The sequence below is a fragment of the Ambystoma mexicanum genome, chromosome 10, assembly GCF_040938575.1.
Source record: "Ambystoma mexicanum isolate Mex_15411 chromosome 10, UKY_AmexF1_1, whole genome shotgun sequence".
Lineage (NCBI taxonomy): Eukaryota > Metazoa > Chordata > Amphibia > Caudata > Ambystomatidae > Ambystoma > Ambystoma mexicanum.
Window position 1 is genome coordinate 1,403,486,850 of NC_090932.1, and position 16,978 is coordinate 1,403,503,827.

The 16,978-nt window shown below is 47.2% G+C and overlaps 1 protein-coding gene across 1 annotated transcript in view; it reads right to left on the minus strand.

Moving 5' to 3' along the window:
• The window catches only part of ACACB (acetyl-CoA carboxylase beta), a 3,851,763-nt gene that overhangs the window by 724,424 nt on the left and 3,110,361 nt on the right, over window positions 1-16,978 (minus strand). The window contains exon 43 of the mRNA XM_069619430.1: window positions 5,841-5,951. Coding sequence (XP_069475531.1) covers window positions 5,841-5,951 — 111 coding nt within the window. The remainder of the gene's footprint in view (window positions 1-5,840; window positions 5,952-16,978) is intronic.

Consider the following 16,978-nt stretch of genomic DNA (forward strand, 5'->3'; position numbering starts at 1 on the left):
ACAACGCCCATGGGATACCCTTATGGCACCCATGGGTGCAGTTACACCCATGTACCCCTTATATGTGTTTTTGGGCACTTGTGTGTTGCCCAAATATCAGGGCATGGGCTGGTGGCAGCTACATGCTGACTTGGCAGTGGCTCCGAGTTTCCTCCCTTTTGGGACACCCAGGCCCTGCCATAGGAATACATGGATTCCTGATACAATGCAAGATGGCCCCTGTTGCCTCTTGGTTTCTACCGCCTTTTACCTTGTTTACTAAAGTCCGGGGAAGCCAGGTCTCTGGTCCCTTTCCTCCTGACTGGCTGTTGGGTGGAAATACCATATATGGCTCTGGGGCTGCCTCCTGTCAGACTGATTGGAGTCTTCCCAAGGGCTGTGTGTTGTAGGTACACTCTAGGGGTGGGACTTGTATGAATGGAGTCTGAAGTGAACTCACATTCTGTGTTATGGGTGTCTGGTTTCTGTGTGTGTGACACAATGAATGAGACAGCCCTGATGGAAACTGACATGAATGCAGTGTAGTGTGCTAAAGACTGGATACTTAACCCAACCCACATTCTTTGTTATGGGTGTCTGGGTGGAGTAAATGGCCTGAATACCTGTGAACCTGATTGGCTGCCTGACTGCATGAATGCCCTTCTGTGTGATTGGCTGGCTGGGCCTGGCTCAGCCAGAATGAATGGGGAACAGATGTGCATATTTGGGGACCTCTCACTGACCAATTTGTTCAAAAGCTGATCTTGAAACTGAAGTTGTTTATAAGCTGAAGTCAAAGCTGAAGCAAGAAGAAGCTGTCCCTTGAAGCCCAGCTGAAGGAGAAGTCTCTGCTGCATTTCTTGTTGTAATCCAAAAGCTGCTGTGTTCTTCCAAGGACTGATCCAGAGAGGACCTGCAAAGGAGACCTCTCCCGAGCTACGAGTGACCATCGTGAAAACTGCTACTCTTCACCAAAAGTGCCCTGGAAGCCAGTTCTGTGTGCCTACTGTCCAGAGAAGGGGTCTTTGTGAGTCCGGAAGAGGAGTAACCAGACATCTTGAGTCAAAGAAGTCCATTGGTGTCACCAAGGGTCCGGAGGTGCTTTTTATGACTGCTGGAAGCAGTTGATGTCTACCGCCCAGAAGAGGGGGTACCCCGGCATAATGCTGTTGGACACCCGGAGCTGAGAAAGCTCCAAACTGCATAAGAACATTTCTAGGGACATCCTTGTAGTCGTCACTGACCACTTTTTCCCACCGAAGAGAGTCCAGAGTCGCTGAGTGCAGAGGAAGGTTGGTCGTTGGGTTTCCCACCAGCAGAAGCTAACGAAGACGGCCCGAGGGTCCAGTCTTGGTCTACTCCAGTCGTCGAATCCAGGTTGCCAGAAGCTGCCCAGAGGTTCATGCTGAGGCCGCAGCACTGAATATCCGAATGTCAGAAAACCGCGATATTCCGAAACCCAACACCAAAAGTGACCTGTACACCCGTCGCCGCCAGAAGTCATCGAAGGGTGCCATCTTGCTATCATCTGCCCAGCCTTTAAGGAGCTCACACAAAGTTTCATCTTCATAGGACTTCTAAAGTCAGAGAAATCATCGACCAAAGGAGAGCACCGCGAAAAGCAAACTGCTGCGCAACAGAAAGACTTTGGTTCCATTTTTCTCATGGACTCAGCATCTCAGTGGCTCATTCTTCCAAGGGGGAATCCATCTTCGGAGGGAATCGTTGAGTGAAACTCTGCCACTTCGCCTGCAAAGGCACCAAAGGTACTGTGACGAGGAAGAGCATCTTCTAGCCTCAGAAGTTGTCCAGGGGTCACAGACTCATCTTGGATCCTGTTCTCCTGTGGTCTCTCAGGTACTTTGGGGCATTAGAACCTTTTAAAAGAAAGCAAAAGATTATTGAACAATATTGGACTAGGCAGTAGAAGACACGTTAAGTTACTCCCTAACTTTTCCATTACAGGTTGCACAGGTTGGGAGGGGATCTTCACACAGAATTGTATATCTAGTCTAAAGAAAGCATTCTGCCACTGCTCACAACGTACCTGCCTTTCTTCCCTATTCTATGCTGATCCACCTCACTTAAGAATTCACGTGCCTATTTAAAAATGGCTGCAGTGAGTGCATCTATTACTGAATTTAAGTATTGTGTGGTACCACATAGAGTGTATATATTTGCCATTCTTTGACCAAGTATTTCCTAGTACAAAGTGTTATTATTTAAATGTTTATATATTCCTGAATCTTATTTTATATAAACAAGCTGTGTTATCGCCTAACAGTGTGTGGACACTCCTTTGTAGGGGATTTGCGGATTTACTGTACTTAAGAAGCAGCCTGCATCACCTCCTGAAAGTTTAAGCCTGGCTGCTCATCCATTGCTACCAAATTGAGAGCCCTGGCTGGGTTGTTCTGTGCCTTTACTGTGCCATTTAGAGGGCAGCAATACAGATACCCCCATCATTACAGAGATAATGTTCCTTCTTTCACCATTTTAATGTTTATACCTTCCTCTATGAAATGTTTGATGCTCATTTTCCATCATCTGGTTATCATCCTGTTTTGCTGTTCGATCCAATGTCAAAGCTGAATGATGCGAGATGCACCGGGGCAATAATATAAAGTCCAATTTAGTGACTTTTGTATTTGGAATATGTGTGGAGGAGTTTGTTTATTTTATTTGTAAAGCGCCCCTGACCCATAGGTATCTGGGCGCTGGTAAGTAAGCAGAAGGTTACACATTACAAGACTTTAGCTAGGTGTATGAGTCACTTAATGCATGTTACAGTCATTAAGATTTGCAGAAGGTCACACTGTAGATCATACAGGTTAGTACATAGTCCAAAAAAATATAAGGCATTAGATTCAACATACATAAATAAGTAAAAAGTATAGGCAGGCAAGGTGCAGCGGCTTGTGAGGCGATAAGATTAGTTTTATTGAGTAGGAAGGTGATGGCACATCTTCTGAATTGATCAAATACTTGGATAGTTTTTATGTCCTGAGGGAGTGTGTTCCATAGTTGGGCAGCTAGGACAGGGAAGCTAGAGCCGCCAGCTCTTTTGAGTTTGTATCTAGGTACCAAGAGGCAGGCGGTGTTGGCTGCTCTAGAAGTGTGTGTGAAGGATCTCATAGTGAATTTGTCAGTCAAGTATGGAGGGGCTCTGTGGTTCAATGCTTTGTGTGTGAAGCAGAGAGTTTTCAGACTGATTTTATCTTGAATGGAAAGCCAGTTAAATATCTTTCTAGTAGCTGAGATGTGCTCTCTCGTAGGTATGTTTAGGGCTGCTCTAAGAGCATTATTTTGCTAAATCTGCAATTTGTTCAAGATGGACTTGTTGGCACCTAGGTAGAGATCGTTACAATAGTCCAGTTTGGATGTAGTGTATAAGTGCTCTGGCTAGTATGAGACAATTGTTGGGAGATAATACAGGTCTGCACGCTCTGATCAGCTTGCCTGTGTAGGCAGTAGCTAAGGCAGTCATATTTACATGTGTAGTGAATTTAGAGTTTGCGTCAAAGTAAAAACCTAGTTCTTTTACATCTTTGGCAATGGGTATGTTGTTCCCATCTATACAAATACTAGAGTAGTCAGGGCTGAGCTTCTGAAGGTCAGTATTGGAGCCAATCAGAAGAATCTCTGTCTTATCATCATTCATGCATAGGCCATGGAGGGCCATCCATGCCTGAATGATGGTATAGATTTGATTCATCCTGGCTACGTCAGAGTCATAGGTGCGCCCCATAGGGTTAGGAGTATCCGGGTGTCATCTGCATAATTAGTGTAGGTGACACCGAGATGGCCCGGTTTATCAAATAATTACTTTGTAAATATATTATACTAAGTGGGCGAGATACATGAGCCTTGTGGTACGCCGCAGGTCATGGGAATGGGGTCAGCTGCTGCCGAGTGTGAGAAGAGCTGCATGGTGCTATTGTCCAGAAAAGATTGAATCCACATGATGGCTGAACTCGAAAAGTGGGCAGCCGATGTGAGGTTGTCGCAGAGTACCTTGTGGTCGACCAAGTCAAAGGCCGCCGACAAGTCTAGGAGGAGTAGGAAGGCCACTCTACCTTTATCTTTTAGTTTGTCAATCTGGCTTTTGAGGTCGACAAGGGCAGTTTCCGTTCCATGTTGCGGTCTGAAGACAAATTGTCGAGAACCCAGTAATTTGTTAGTTTCCAAGTAGTCTTGGATCTGCAAATATGCAACTCTGTAATATTTTTAGAAGAAAAGGGACCGTAGTAATCTCTAGTTTCTCAGACTAATGGTGCTTCAATGATTAGAACAAGTATTCTTTTTCTGCCTTGTGTCTTTTGCTCCACATTGACGATTCCTCAACGAGGGAAAACCCCACACAGGGTTGCCTGCATTCTTGAAAGTGGTCTGTCTTGGATTGATAAAGCAATGCATACAATAGTGCTGGTCTATAAGAGAAAGAACATGTTCTGGCACAAAATGCTTGTTTTTAGCTAATGTGCATACACACAGCACATTGATCAGTGGCTTTGAACTGGTGTTGAACTTCCAGATCTGGCTACTGAGTGGAGCTGTAGCATTTGTACCATCTGCTGCATATTTCAGGCATACCAAGCATAATATTGATAGTGTCTGACCCATACATTAATAAGGCTACATTCATCACTCACTTGCCTTAAGCTTTGTACCAGAATCAGGTTTGACATTTTTTCTGGAGGTTCGACATGAACTTAACAGCTTTTACAAATTGAGGTGTTCTCAAATATTTGGAGTGGTGTCAATGATCATGGGCAGTTAGGGCTTACAAAGTTTGGGTAGAGAGCAAAATATGTAGAATCGCACATTTTCTAAAGGATTGATGTAATGTTCTTGTTTTATGGTAATTTTAGAAGCCAACCATTTCTCCATTTGTCTAACTCTTCTAATTGTAGGCTGTAAAATCATCACCATATCTTCAGATAGATGGCAAGTTCAGTTTTTTAGAGGCTATATTAATAATGTACTTATAATGTCTGATGTATGCCTATCAACCTGCTGTGCAGTGGCTAGTGTTGATGTTCTGCCTTCCTTTGGATTTAAGTAGTGATAACTCAAGCTACAGCAACAGACTGACATTAATTACATGGCCTCCATGAAGGGTGGAAAAAGCTCTTTCTAGGTACAGTAGGTTGAGCATTTCAACAATAGTGGTTCTCCAACATCTTTGCCCTTGTGGCTCTGTGGATTTGACTGCAGTTCCCCGATCTGGGTTCACATTAACAGACTACCTGATTGTACAACCGGGCTCTTCATTGCTTGCAGGGTTTATTTATATTCATTTACTTGTGCCTGGGTCTGATTTCCAGCAGAGGATGTTCTGGTATTCAACTGGTTACATCAGGCCGATGGGCATAAATCAGGCATAAGCACTACATTATCAATCTAGCCTCCAACAAACAGAACACATCTAACTGAAGATACAGTGATGATTTTACAGCCTCCAGTTAGAAGAGTCAGATAAACGATTGGCTGATGCGCCAAAACCTCCAAGTCATCAACGATGCTGCCTATCATGAAAATATCTTACTGTGAACTTCCGCTTAGGCTTTTAACTGATTTCCTCTTCAAATAATATCCGTTTAGTTTTTAATATATTCGATTTATCTTAACACTTTGTGGAAAGTAACTGGTTTCCGATTGTTAGTATTCTCACTGCGCTCAATGTTGCATCACAAAAATATATTTCCTCAAAAATGGCAATTTACGTTATGGTTAAAAAAGTAAATATGCACACACACTTATTATATTAAAAAAATGACATGATTTGAAAAATCAAAAGCAATAATGTTGCACCTTATTACTTAGAATACATAGAAAAGGAAGAAGTATTGAATAATTACCTTATTCAGAGCACTGGCTCCGGTAAGAATTATGTGAGAATTCTCTACCTGTATCACACGTTGACCAAGTCTTACCAGGTACGCTCCAATTCCAATAGCCCGGCATGTCACCTAAAATGAACAATGAGCAACTACATTATTACTTGTCACTGATAGAATCATATATGGGTTCACTGCTGGATTTTGTAAATGTCTTGTTTTGCATGTTTTTGTGCCTAAGAATCTTAATCCCTAATGAAATGTAATATCTCAAGGAACAGGTTTGGACTACAAGTTTAATCTGAGAAAAATAGTACAAAGCTCATAGGATCCTTCAGTTTTTCCATCTCATCAACAAAGACGATGAAAAATCTAGTCTGTCCTTTACAATGTCTCGCTTTGGCACACAGACCCAATATGAAAATACACACACCTAATTGATATAAATCCACACTGCCTGGCCAAAGTCGTTTTTATAAAGTCATTCTGAAATTATACTTCCACTGAAGAACTAATTACTTACCTTTTGGCAATGTTCGTTCCAATTAACTGCAGCACCAGCTGTCTACAGAATGTTTTATAAATACCAGGGGGAACAAAGTGACTGCAGGTTGATTCCACTCAGTGCCGATGGATGCCCATGATGCTAGACGTGATATAAGGAGCAGAATATAGGGAGACAGCAGCACCCCATCGCCAGAGTTCAGCCTTCTTCCTAATCACTCAGCAGCTGAGGGGCCAGAGAACAACAGTAAATGAGCTATCTGCCATGAGAGGACAACTGGTAGGGTGTTGATGAATCTGTGGAAAGAAGGACTAAGCCATTACCACGAGGGAAATAATGTATTCCCCTAATGGATGCCTTCCTATCACATCTTAGATGGACTACGGCAGCAGTACAGAACCGTGAGGAGAGACCACCAATTCCACCAGGCAATTCTGTAGCAGTAATGCTTAGCGAACACGTAGCTGCTTGACAAATGTACAAAATAGGGATTACCCTCTAGAGGGCAGAGGTAGTCAGAAGGCCTCTGGTGCAACGAACCAAGTCCATCAGACACTTCCTTTACAGCTAGTTAATAGAACCCCAAAATGCAGAGGATGATCCACCTGGACAGGGCAGGTTTAGTAACAATCCTGCCTGCATTGGCCCCAGTGTAACTAACAAAGAGCTGGTCATATTTACTGATAATGTCGCCCAAGAGACACAGCAGTTGAGAGTTCTCAGAGTTCAGATTGTAAAACATTTCCAGAGGGTAGAAAAAGGAAAATTAACATCCAACACAACCTTGGGAAGTAAGTTCAGCCTCACCCTCAAGTCACCTTCTCCACAGAGATAAAACCCATTAGGGAGGTTTCTGGTGACCAGGAAAATCACCTTAATGTTGAGTAACCTCAAAGAACAAGGATGTAATGAATAAAACAGAGCTGGACCAATAAATGTTAATCCAAGTTTGATAGAGCAATATTTAAATTTTGGAATTCGTGCTCACTAACTTCATGGGTCCTGTTACGAGGGAACAAGAATCAACAAGACAGACTGTAAGAAACTGCAGTTTTCATTTGGGATACACTTACATGCAAGGGTCAAAATAATAGAGAACCCCAAATCTCTGGTTTCTTCTCACCAGGGGCTAACATCTTCCTGGGTTAGGACGTCTTGCCCACTCTCTCCCACCCCTCTCTCCCCCTAAGGGGGTCTGTTTTGAGTCCACACCCCTTCCACCCAGTTGTAAGAGAAGTGCCAGTTTGGGCCTCTCAGTCTGCACATTTTGGGGTTACTGCAGCCTTTGTCTCCATCCCACATGATTTTAAAGTTTCCCCAGACCCTTCTTTTCAATCTCTCTGGGTTTAAAGTGTTTCCCCACACCCCTATTCTCTGTCTCTCCTGGATTGAGGATGTCTCCCTATTTTAGGTGTTTTAGGAGAACAATCGTCAGTCATTGGGGGTGGCAACAAACACGCCTCAATCTGCGCCACACATTCAAAATAGAATACTTGTGTTGCATAAAACTGGAACCACTGAGCGCGTGTCAATGTTATATATTAGGTGGAACTAATAAACCTCTAGGTAAAGGTTGACACAAGGTAGTAACTCTGGTGGAGATGCTGCGGGTGGTGGGGAAGGTTTGGAACCTATGCCCAGGGTAACCAACAAGTAAATTGAGTGCAAAACTTTTTCACAACCAAACTATGCATAAATAAATGTTCCTTAAGTATTTAATGCATTGGAAGATAGCCAAGATATCCAACCCGTGTTTCGAACAAGTAGGGCTTCATTACTAGTCCAGGGGTAGCCGTGCCGGAAAAACCGGCAGGCTGCCGCCGGACCCAGAATGAATTACCGCCTCCGGACTTGCCGGATTTACCGGGGCATTACAGCCCCGGTGGTCCGGTAATTCCAGAGGCGGAATAACATTACTCCCCATTCCCATGGAGTCCGGGATGGGGACCATGGAAACACTAGCACTGTAATTAACGGTGCCGGTCTTTCCATTTCCGTCTGCAGGTAGGTGGCGTTACTCCCGCCCGGTGAGACCTGGTGGATGTGAAACCACCCGCCTGCAGAACTGGTAGTTTGCCGGTCCGGAAACAACGGTGGCGGCGAGTTTACTGCCACCGTTGTTTCCAGACCGGCAAACTCATAATGAGGCCCATAGTCTTCTTCTGGGCTGTTAAAAATATATACATTATCACAAACAGGTTAATATGCACAATGAATATAGTTAAGTGCACCAAAAGCAAAAATCGGGGCAAATAATTGTAGGAACAATTATCAAATGGAAGTATTATTAAAACACAATGGAAACATTTTACCAATCATAAGTTGAGGCCAACAAGATAGACAAAATCACCACCATTCCATAATGTGAAAAAAGAGAACAAATGGCACATAAGAATACAAATAGGCTGTGATCAAATTCCAATAAAACATTAAGGTCTGTTTTACTAAAAGCAACTAATATTGTGGGTGACCCTCCACTAAAGGGGCTGATTAAAATTAATTTACTTGTGAACTCAAAAGCCAATTAGCAAGGACTTTTACCATGTTAACAAACACCATGGAGGTGACACCAGAGCCAAGTACATCTTACAGCATATTTATTCATGCAATGCACAGTGAAAACCTATGATAATTTGGGTGATTGATTGGAAAGGGGTACTTTTTAAAAAAGTGAAGTGGACTTTTATGAGTGTGGCTTAGGCAGACGCGGCATGATCATTGTTCATGGCCACCTACCTGATCTGTATTCTATAAGACCCCTTCGGTCAAAAGGTAATACAATATATAGAAATTAAACAACAAGAACAATAAACTACATTCAATGCGACTCACTGGTTATTTGAGGGTTAACTATTGGCACAACCTGTCACTTGGACCTACCTATCTGGCATATATCTTCTAACCAGCAAGTTCACTGATCAACTTGATCCAAAACATGAACAAATCCCAGTGGTAGGGAACGGGATGAGGGTGGAGTAAAATTATATATTAGAAAGTGTCCTAGACTGCTATAGCGAAAGCAGTAATGTAAAACAACGGGTCTGGTCTAAACCCATAAAGCGTTGCGCTTACCTGTCATCCATAGCTGCTCGCCGTGTTTGAACTGTCCTGGGTGACCGCCCTGTAAAGCTGTTCATTTAAAACTCCTCTGAGGAACCCGCAAGTGATTGCGGCCCGGGCTGGCGAGTCAAGCTGCAGCCGACATTTTGGTTTGGGCTTATTCCGAAACTGCAGATTACGGAATACTGAGAACCGAAGGAGGTGTTCGCATTGAAAAGAACGGCCCTTGAAATATTACCATGCCTATCAATACTATGCTACTGCTATGCTAAAAATAATTAATCATTTGTACTGCATGAGTCTGTGATCTTGCATAGGGAAAGGGTCATGTATCAGACCAATAACCTTATGCATATGTTTACTCTATGTAAATTATCCATTATTAGGGCTAAACATGTCAAACCTTGGCTCTGATGTTCCCCTGGCATGTGTTAAGGGAATGTATGTAAGTAGGATAATAAGTCCACGATTAAAATGTTAACAATTTGTATCTAAGTGTATTGCATCCCACCCATGTGGGATGCAATACACTTAGATGCATAGATGTCCTAAATATAAACACTCTATAGTTTGCATAGAAGAAATAGTCAAAACAAAAGTAGACATTTTTTAAAACTTTTTTATTGTGCTCGACATTACAACAAGAAAACATGCAGTATACACATCTTTGGCAAAACATATGGCGGGTGTATACAGATCGGTAAAAAGTCATACAAGGCCAGATGGGCCAGTTGGTGGCATCTTATTCAAAGAACACCTGAAATAATGGCAGTTAAGGTAGGCAAATTAAACGGCTACAGGAGCTGAGGAGGACAAGTCACTAGAATCATCATCAGTATCAGCAGATAGTGAGGAGATGGAGGAGAGGAATGGGGTCCAGATGTTCCTGGGTCGAGACACTATTGGTTGTTGGGCAGTCCAGCACTCTTCTGTATACGAGGCCCAGGTTACAGCCCGAAGCCACTAGGTGTGTGTGGGGGTCTTGGGGCAATGCCAGAGAAATAGGATGCAAAGGGTTGCTAGTATCGTATACAGCCCTGCCAATTTCCTGGAGTCTCGCCCAAGTCGGGGAAATTCATGAAACAGACATGCCTGTTGAGATGGAGTAATAGTGTAATCTAACATTGCAGACATTGTAGTGCATACCTCATCTCAAAACAGGCAGAGGCGTGTGAACAGGACCAAATTATGTGAATATATCCTGCATCATCAGAACCGCATCTTGGACATGTGGGGTTGGCGGTGCGGGGGGTGGTGATCCTTCGACATACGATGTAACCTGATCAGGGTGTAGTGAAATCTATGGAGCACCTTAAATTGGATCAACTTGAAACAGGAATTAAATGAAAGGATCAAGTTACTTACCTGTAACTGTTGTTCTCCAGCATGGGTCTGGCATGGATTCACATGCTCATGAATATTCCCCGTCGTCAGGCTGGGAATCCTAGGTAAAGAAAAAATCATTTTCAGTTTAGTTTCTGAACGGTCTTTCTACTACTAACCAATCACTGGTCTCTGGGTCATACTGCCCCTAGCCAATGACTGCCCTCTACCTAAGCCCGTCCGCTGGCAGCCATCTTTAGATTTGGTAGCACGTAAGGTGGCAGTAGAACCAAGAGAAGAGCCGCAGAGGGCTTGGAGGGGGGGTTCGCATGTGAATCCATGCCAGACCTATGCTGGAGAACAACAGTTACAGGTAAGTAACTTGTTCCTTCTCCAGCATGGGGTCTGGCATGGATTCACATGCTCATGAATACAAGAATACATAGCAGTACACACATGCACAACCACGGGAGGTGGCAAGGCTCAATATTAAGCATTTCAACAACTCAACATTAAGCATCTCTTACCTCCTCACCAAGCTCACCTTCAAGCGAAAAGGTTGCGTAGCACTGCTTGGCCGACTCTGGACTCCTCCCTGGAATCCCGGCCGACGCAATAGAATTTCGTGAAGGTGTGCGTTGACCTCCATGTAGCAGCCCTGCAGATGTCCAGCAGGGGCACACCAGACAGGAACGCCATAGTAGCAGCGATCGCTCTGGTTGAATGGACTCTTGGACGGCCGAGCAATGGTCGGTTTGCCAACCGGTGACAGTGCATTATGCAACCGGAGAACCATCTGGAAATGGAAGCCTTTGGAGGGCCTTCCCCTGGTTCACAGTGCCAAAGTTCACAAAGAGCTATGGTGTCCTCCGAAAACTCTTTGTGCGGTCCACGTAGAACTTCAGCGCTCTAGCCACATCCAGCGAGTGCAAAGTCCTCTCAGCCGGTGACAAATGTGACAGGAAGAAAACAGGTAACACCAAGGGCTCGTTGAGATGGAAGTCCGACGGCACCTTGGGCATGAAGGAGGTGTGCGTCCTCAGCACTAGCTTCGTCCCGTGGAATGTCAGATACGTAGGCTTACAGGAGAGGGCCTGGATCTCTCCCACTCGTCGTGCAGAGGTGATGGCCACAAGAAACGCCGTCTTCCACGATAGGAATTTCAGCGGCGCCGAATGCAAAGGCTCGAATGGAGGGCCCATGAGCCTGGTCAGCACCACATTGAGCTCCCACACCGGGGCCGGAGCCTTCACCGGTGTAAACTAGCAGAACAGTCCTTTCATGAACTCCTTCATCAGGCGGTGAGACCACAGCGACGAACGCCCCGGAGTTCTGGTGTAGCGGGAGATAGCCGCCAGATGAATTTTGATGGAAGCATGCGTCAGCCCCACCTTGGCCAGCGACAGCAAGTACGGCAGCACTTTAGGGGCCGTAATCCGTAGAGGGTTGATCTTCTGTGCACGGCACCAAACAGAGAACCTCTTCATTTATGACCATAGCACTTAAGAGTTGAGGAAGCCCTGGCCTTGGCAAGTACCTCCTTGCAGTCCGCCGGGATATCGTAGCCTCTGAACTCTAGTGTTGCAGGAGCCAGGCCTGCAGGTTCAGCGATCCTGGGTCGTGATGCAGGATGGCGCCTCCTTGCCTGGTGAGAGGATCCGCGTCTGTCGCTAGCTTGACTGAAGGGGATGCTGACATGTTCAGAAGGTCAGGGAACCATATCTGCCTCGGCCACGCCGGTGCGACGAGGATCATCCTGCACCGGGACCGTCTGAGTTGACTGATGAGTCGCAGAAGCAACGGTGGGAACGCAAAGAGGAACAGGCTATCCCAGGGGAAGCAGAATGCATCCCCCATGCTCCCCAGCTGGGGAAACCTGCTGGCGAATCTCCGGCACTTGGTGTTCGTCGCCGTCACGAACAGGTCGATCTGGGGATTGCCCCATCGTCAGAATAGGAGATCTCGCTTGATCTTGCCGAAGCTCTCACTCATGGCAGGAGCTCAGCTCCCTGCTGTGTGAGTCGGCGGCGGTGTTCTTCCCTCCTGCCAGGTGAAAAGGTACCAAGAACATCCCCTGGGCGGCGGCCCAGTGCCACAGACAATGCGCTTCCTTGGATAGCGCTGGGGATCTGGTGCACCCCTGCTTCCGGATGTAGAACATTGTGGTGGTGTTGTCAGTGAAGAGCCGTAACACTTTGCCCTTGAGGGACGGAAGAAAGGACCTGAGGGACCAGAACACAGCCCGGAGCTGAAGAAAGTTGATGTGCAGCGACCTCTCCTCCGGGAGCCAAAGGCCTCTTGCGTGGAGATGCGTGCCCCATTCCCCTACAGGGAAGCATCCATCGTCATAGTTTCCTGAAACGCTGGGGTCTGGAAGTCCATGCCCGCCACGAGATGCGCATGGGTGCCCCACCACCGGATCGCTTGATGGAAAGTCTCGTTGAGGGGGAACTTGTCTTTGAAGCTTTCCGCCACTTGTATCCAACAGGCGTTGAGGAACTCCTGCAGCGGCCGCATCCGCAACCTGCACAGTTGCACGAGGTAGATGCACGATGACAACATGCCGAGCAGGGACTTGATGGACCTCACCCTGGCAACTTCCATGGTCAACAGCCGTTGTAACTTGCCCAGGATGGCTTTTATCCTCTCTTCCGACATAGAAGCCAGCCGCTCCACCGTGTTGAGTCTGGTTCCCAGGAACAGGGCGTCCTGCGATGGCACCAAGCAGGACTTCGCAAAGTTTATCGAGAACCCCAGTTCCGTGAGCAGGCGGACGGTCCTCGCTGTGTGGTCGACAGCGAGTTCTCTTGACTTCGCTCGGGTGAGCCAATCATCCAGGTAGGGGTAGACATGGGTCCCCTGCAGGCGCAGCCGTGCCACCACCGGTGCCAGGCACTTGGTGAAGACCCTTGGTGCCGACTTCAAACCGAAGGGCAGTGCATTGAACTGATAGTGCCGCCCTTGGACCATGAAGTGTAGAAACCTTCAATGTCCTTTGTGTATGGGGGTGTGGAAGTAGGCATCCTCCAGGTCCAGCGACGACAAGAAGTCCCCTTCTTCCAGCTCCCAGCACGTGCTGAAGGGTGACCATCTGGAATTTTTGGGATTTTATTTATTTGTTGCGGCGGCAGAGGACTAAGATAGGGCACCAGCCGCCGGTCTTCTTTCAGACGAGGAAGTACCGCGCGTATACTCCGGAGCCCCGGAGTCTCTTCGGGACGAGCTCTATCGCGCCCTTTGCTAGCATTGCTTGTACCTCCAGAAGTAGCTGTGGAATGTGTTTTTTTCTCCTGGCCACCGGTGGAAAGTGGGGGCACTTCCTTTGGAACTCCAGAGTGTGCCCGAAGGCCAGGGCATCCAGCACCCAATGGTTGGTAGAGATGGATTTCCACACGCCGAAGTTCGCCAGCCGTCCTTCCACCAGGGTGCTTGGGCGGGGGCCCAGACGTCACGGGCGGTTCAGTCCGGCTTCGCCGAGGCCTTGCCACCTTGGGCCCCTTGGCGATGACGACGATGTCCACCGGCCTTGTTGCGGCCTCTGTAGGCTTCCTGCAACAAAGAGCGGGCCACTTGACGGTATGACAAAGAGCTGCCGCAGAATCCTTTGACGGCACCTTGAGACTTGCCTCCGGAGGTCAGAAAGGACGGCCGTCGCTGATGGAGCGTGCCCAAGGCACGGGCCGTCTCGGTGTCTGCCTTGATGGCCTGCAGTGACTCGTCTACTGCCTTGCCGAACAGGTTGTTCCCGTCGAAGGGCATGTCCAGTACCCTGGTCTGTATGTCCTGATGGAAGTCGGTGGCCCTGAGCCAACCGCACCAGCGAAGGCAAACGCTGTTGCCCATCTGGCGAAATCCGGTGTCGGCGATGTCCGTGGCTACCGTGATGGCGTGGTCTGAAGCCACCTCGTCCTCTTGCAGGATTTCAAGGGCTTGCGCCCTCCTATCGTCTGGAAGGAAGTCCAGGAGGGGAGCGATTTTAAACCACAGCTCCCTATCATAGCGGGCCACGATAGCGAGAGCGTTGGCCGCCTTGATGGTAGTCGACGAGATGACCCGACGTCCCATGGCGTCTAGCTTATTCCCCTCGCCGTCCGGCGGGGATGTGGAAGTCGATGCCGTCAACCTTACAGGGGGGGTTGGCCACCAGCGGGCGCACGGATGCTCGTCAGAGAACATTAGCAACCGACGGACCCCCATGGGATCCAAAAGCGCATTGGTCTCACCTGAAAATACAGGACACAACTAAGCCAGGAGGGCGTGGGGGAGGCATGGGGGAGGCAGAGTAGGAAGGAGCTCATCCCCGCTCAACCACTGCACAAAATAGGGAGACTGCGACATTACAGCGTCCTGGAATGGGCGCCCCAAAGTCTCTCCCACAAAAGGTGCCTAGGCACGGCTCTACCCTTCACACACACGGTATACACGGGGAACCTAATTGCAGCTGCTACATAAAGAGCTTGGACAAGGGAGACAACGTCACAAATCTTGGAACAGTGAAATCAACACCCTTGGCCTGAGACACTAAATCCACGCACTTATCTCCTGGAATCATACTGGGGGCATCCGTAACTGAGATCACATACATGAGACATTGAACTGACTAATGTGCCTGAGCATAGAAAAGAGGAAGCGACAGAGGTCCAAGAAAACAGGTGAAAAGTGTGCAGAGACCAGACGTTACATCCAATACCACGGAACCACCGACCACTTCACTTCTACTCCACGCACTTACCAAGCACAAATCTCACGACAAGGTCACTAGTGGAAAGGCACAGGGGGACTGTAAAGAGAGACCGAAGTCGGAGATCACTGTGAGCAAAAGGCTAACCCCACTGAATGAATCTGGCAACCAGCCTTCAACCCTGCAACACTCAAACCCCCCACGAGGCACCAAAGAGTGACATCTGAGATATATGAACGCACAACAAAGACTGGCCATCTGTTCTTACGCCCCATCATCTCAATGCACCACCGACTCCAGAATAGCAGCCACAGCAATCGCAAATGTCGAAACTGCTGCCACGAAAGGGGACATCGCCGCCCTACTAACCGAGATAAAGAACATAGGCGGAAAAATTGACAAGATCACGCAACGCCTGGATACATTGAAGGTTAGAAGGAGTTGAGAACAATTAACCTTCGATAGACACTCTAGAGACACAGCTGGAACACAGAATATCTGACCTGGAGCAGAGGGAAGAAGACTTCAAACTTAAAATGGACTAGGCGGAACAATTTGTGCTTTTTTGGAATTCCAGAACAAGAGGGTGAAACGGAAGGGGACCTCAAGAAAACGTTCAACGACATCATCAAGCTGCTAGTCGCTGATTTGGCCATCGGCGAACCCAAAACGAAACGCATTCACAGAGCCGGTGGCCCCCCAGGAGGCCCAAGGTCAGTCCTCGATAGGTTCCATCGTTACCAAGATAAGACCGGGGTGTTGGAGAAGGCCAGGAGCGGAGGTGCGATTACCCTCGGAGGGGCACAACTAACGATATATCAAGACCTGTCCTCCTTGACGCTAGCTCTCAGGAGAATGTGTGGACCCCTGACGAGATGGCTGAAGGAACTAAACATTTGTTATAGATGGGGATACCCCTTCTCCCTCTCCTTTGAACACAAAGGCACAAAGATCATCTTGAGATCTGAGAAAGAGATTAAAGCGTGCATATCGTAGCTGGTCGACCCACACGGACAAAAGGAGGATCGAGTAGACCCAACAAAGGATGGAAGAGAATGGCGCATACAAGGCCCAAGCAGAAGGCAGGTGAAAGGTTTGAGGAAATACCGCAGGGGCATCATCTCCCCAGAAGGGGGCAACTGGGCCCCAGTAGACTTGGTACACATAAGATAAACATGTTGCAATTAGCACAAGGTTTGAATACTGGTTATTAGATTAACATTCAGAATGAAGTTCGATTTTCATTCATGTATTATGAGCAAGGGGAAGGCAGTGGGGGCTTATTTCTACTTTGATTTCATTTCTGCGAGGGACTGTGAGTTAACGGTCTCCGCTGGTAGTTCGATGCCGGGCCAGTGTTTTCGGATGGGCTTGATCGGACGCCACCGAATGGGGAGAGGGAAGGTGGGAGGGAGCTGGGGGCACAGGGCAAGGCTAAGGGAGGGGCAAAGGTGACATTTACAGAGATTGAAAAAGAGAGAAATAAAATGTGGTCAGTTGAACAGATGGTATACTGATGGTTGCGGTCAAATACTTTGTATACTTTGAGATTGCACTATTATGACGACCGCTGAATCAGGCAGAAGGGGC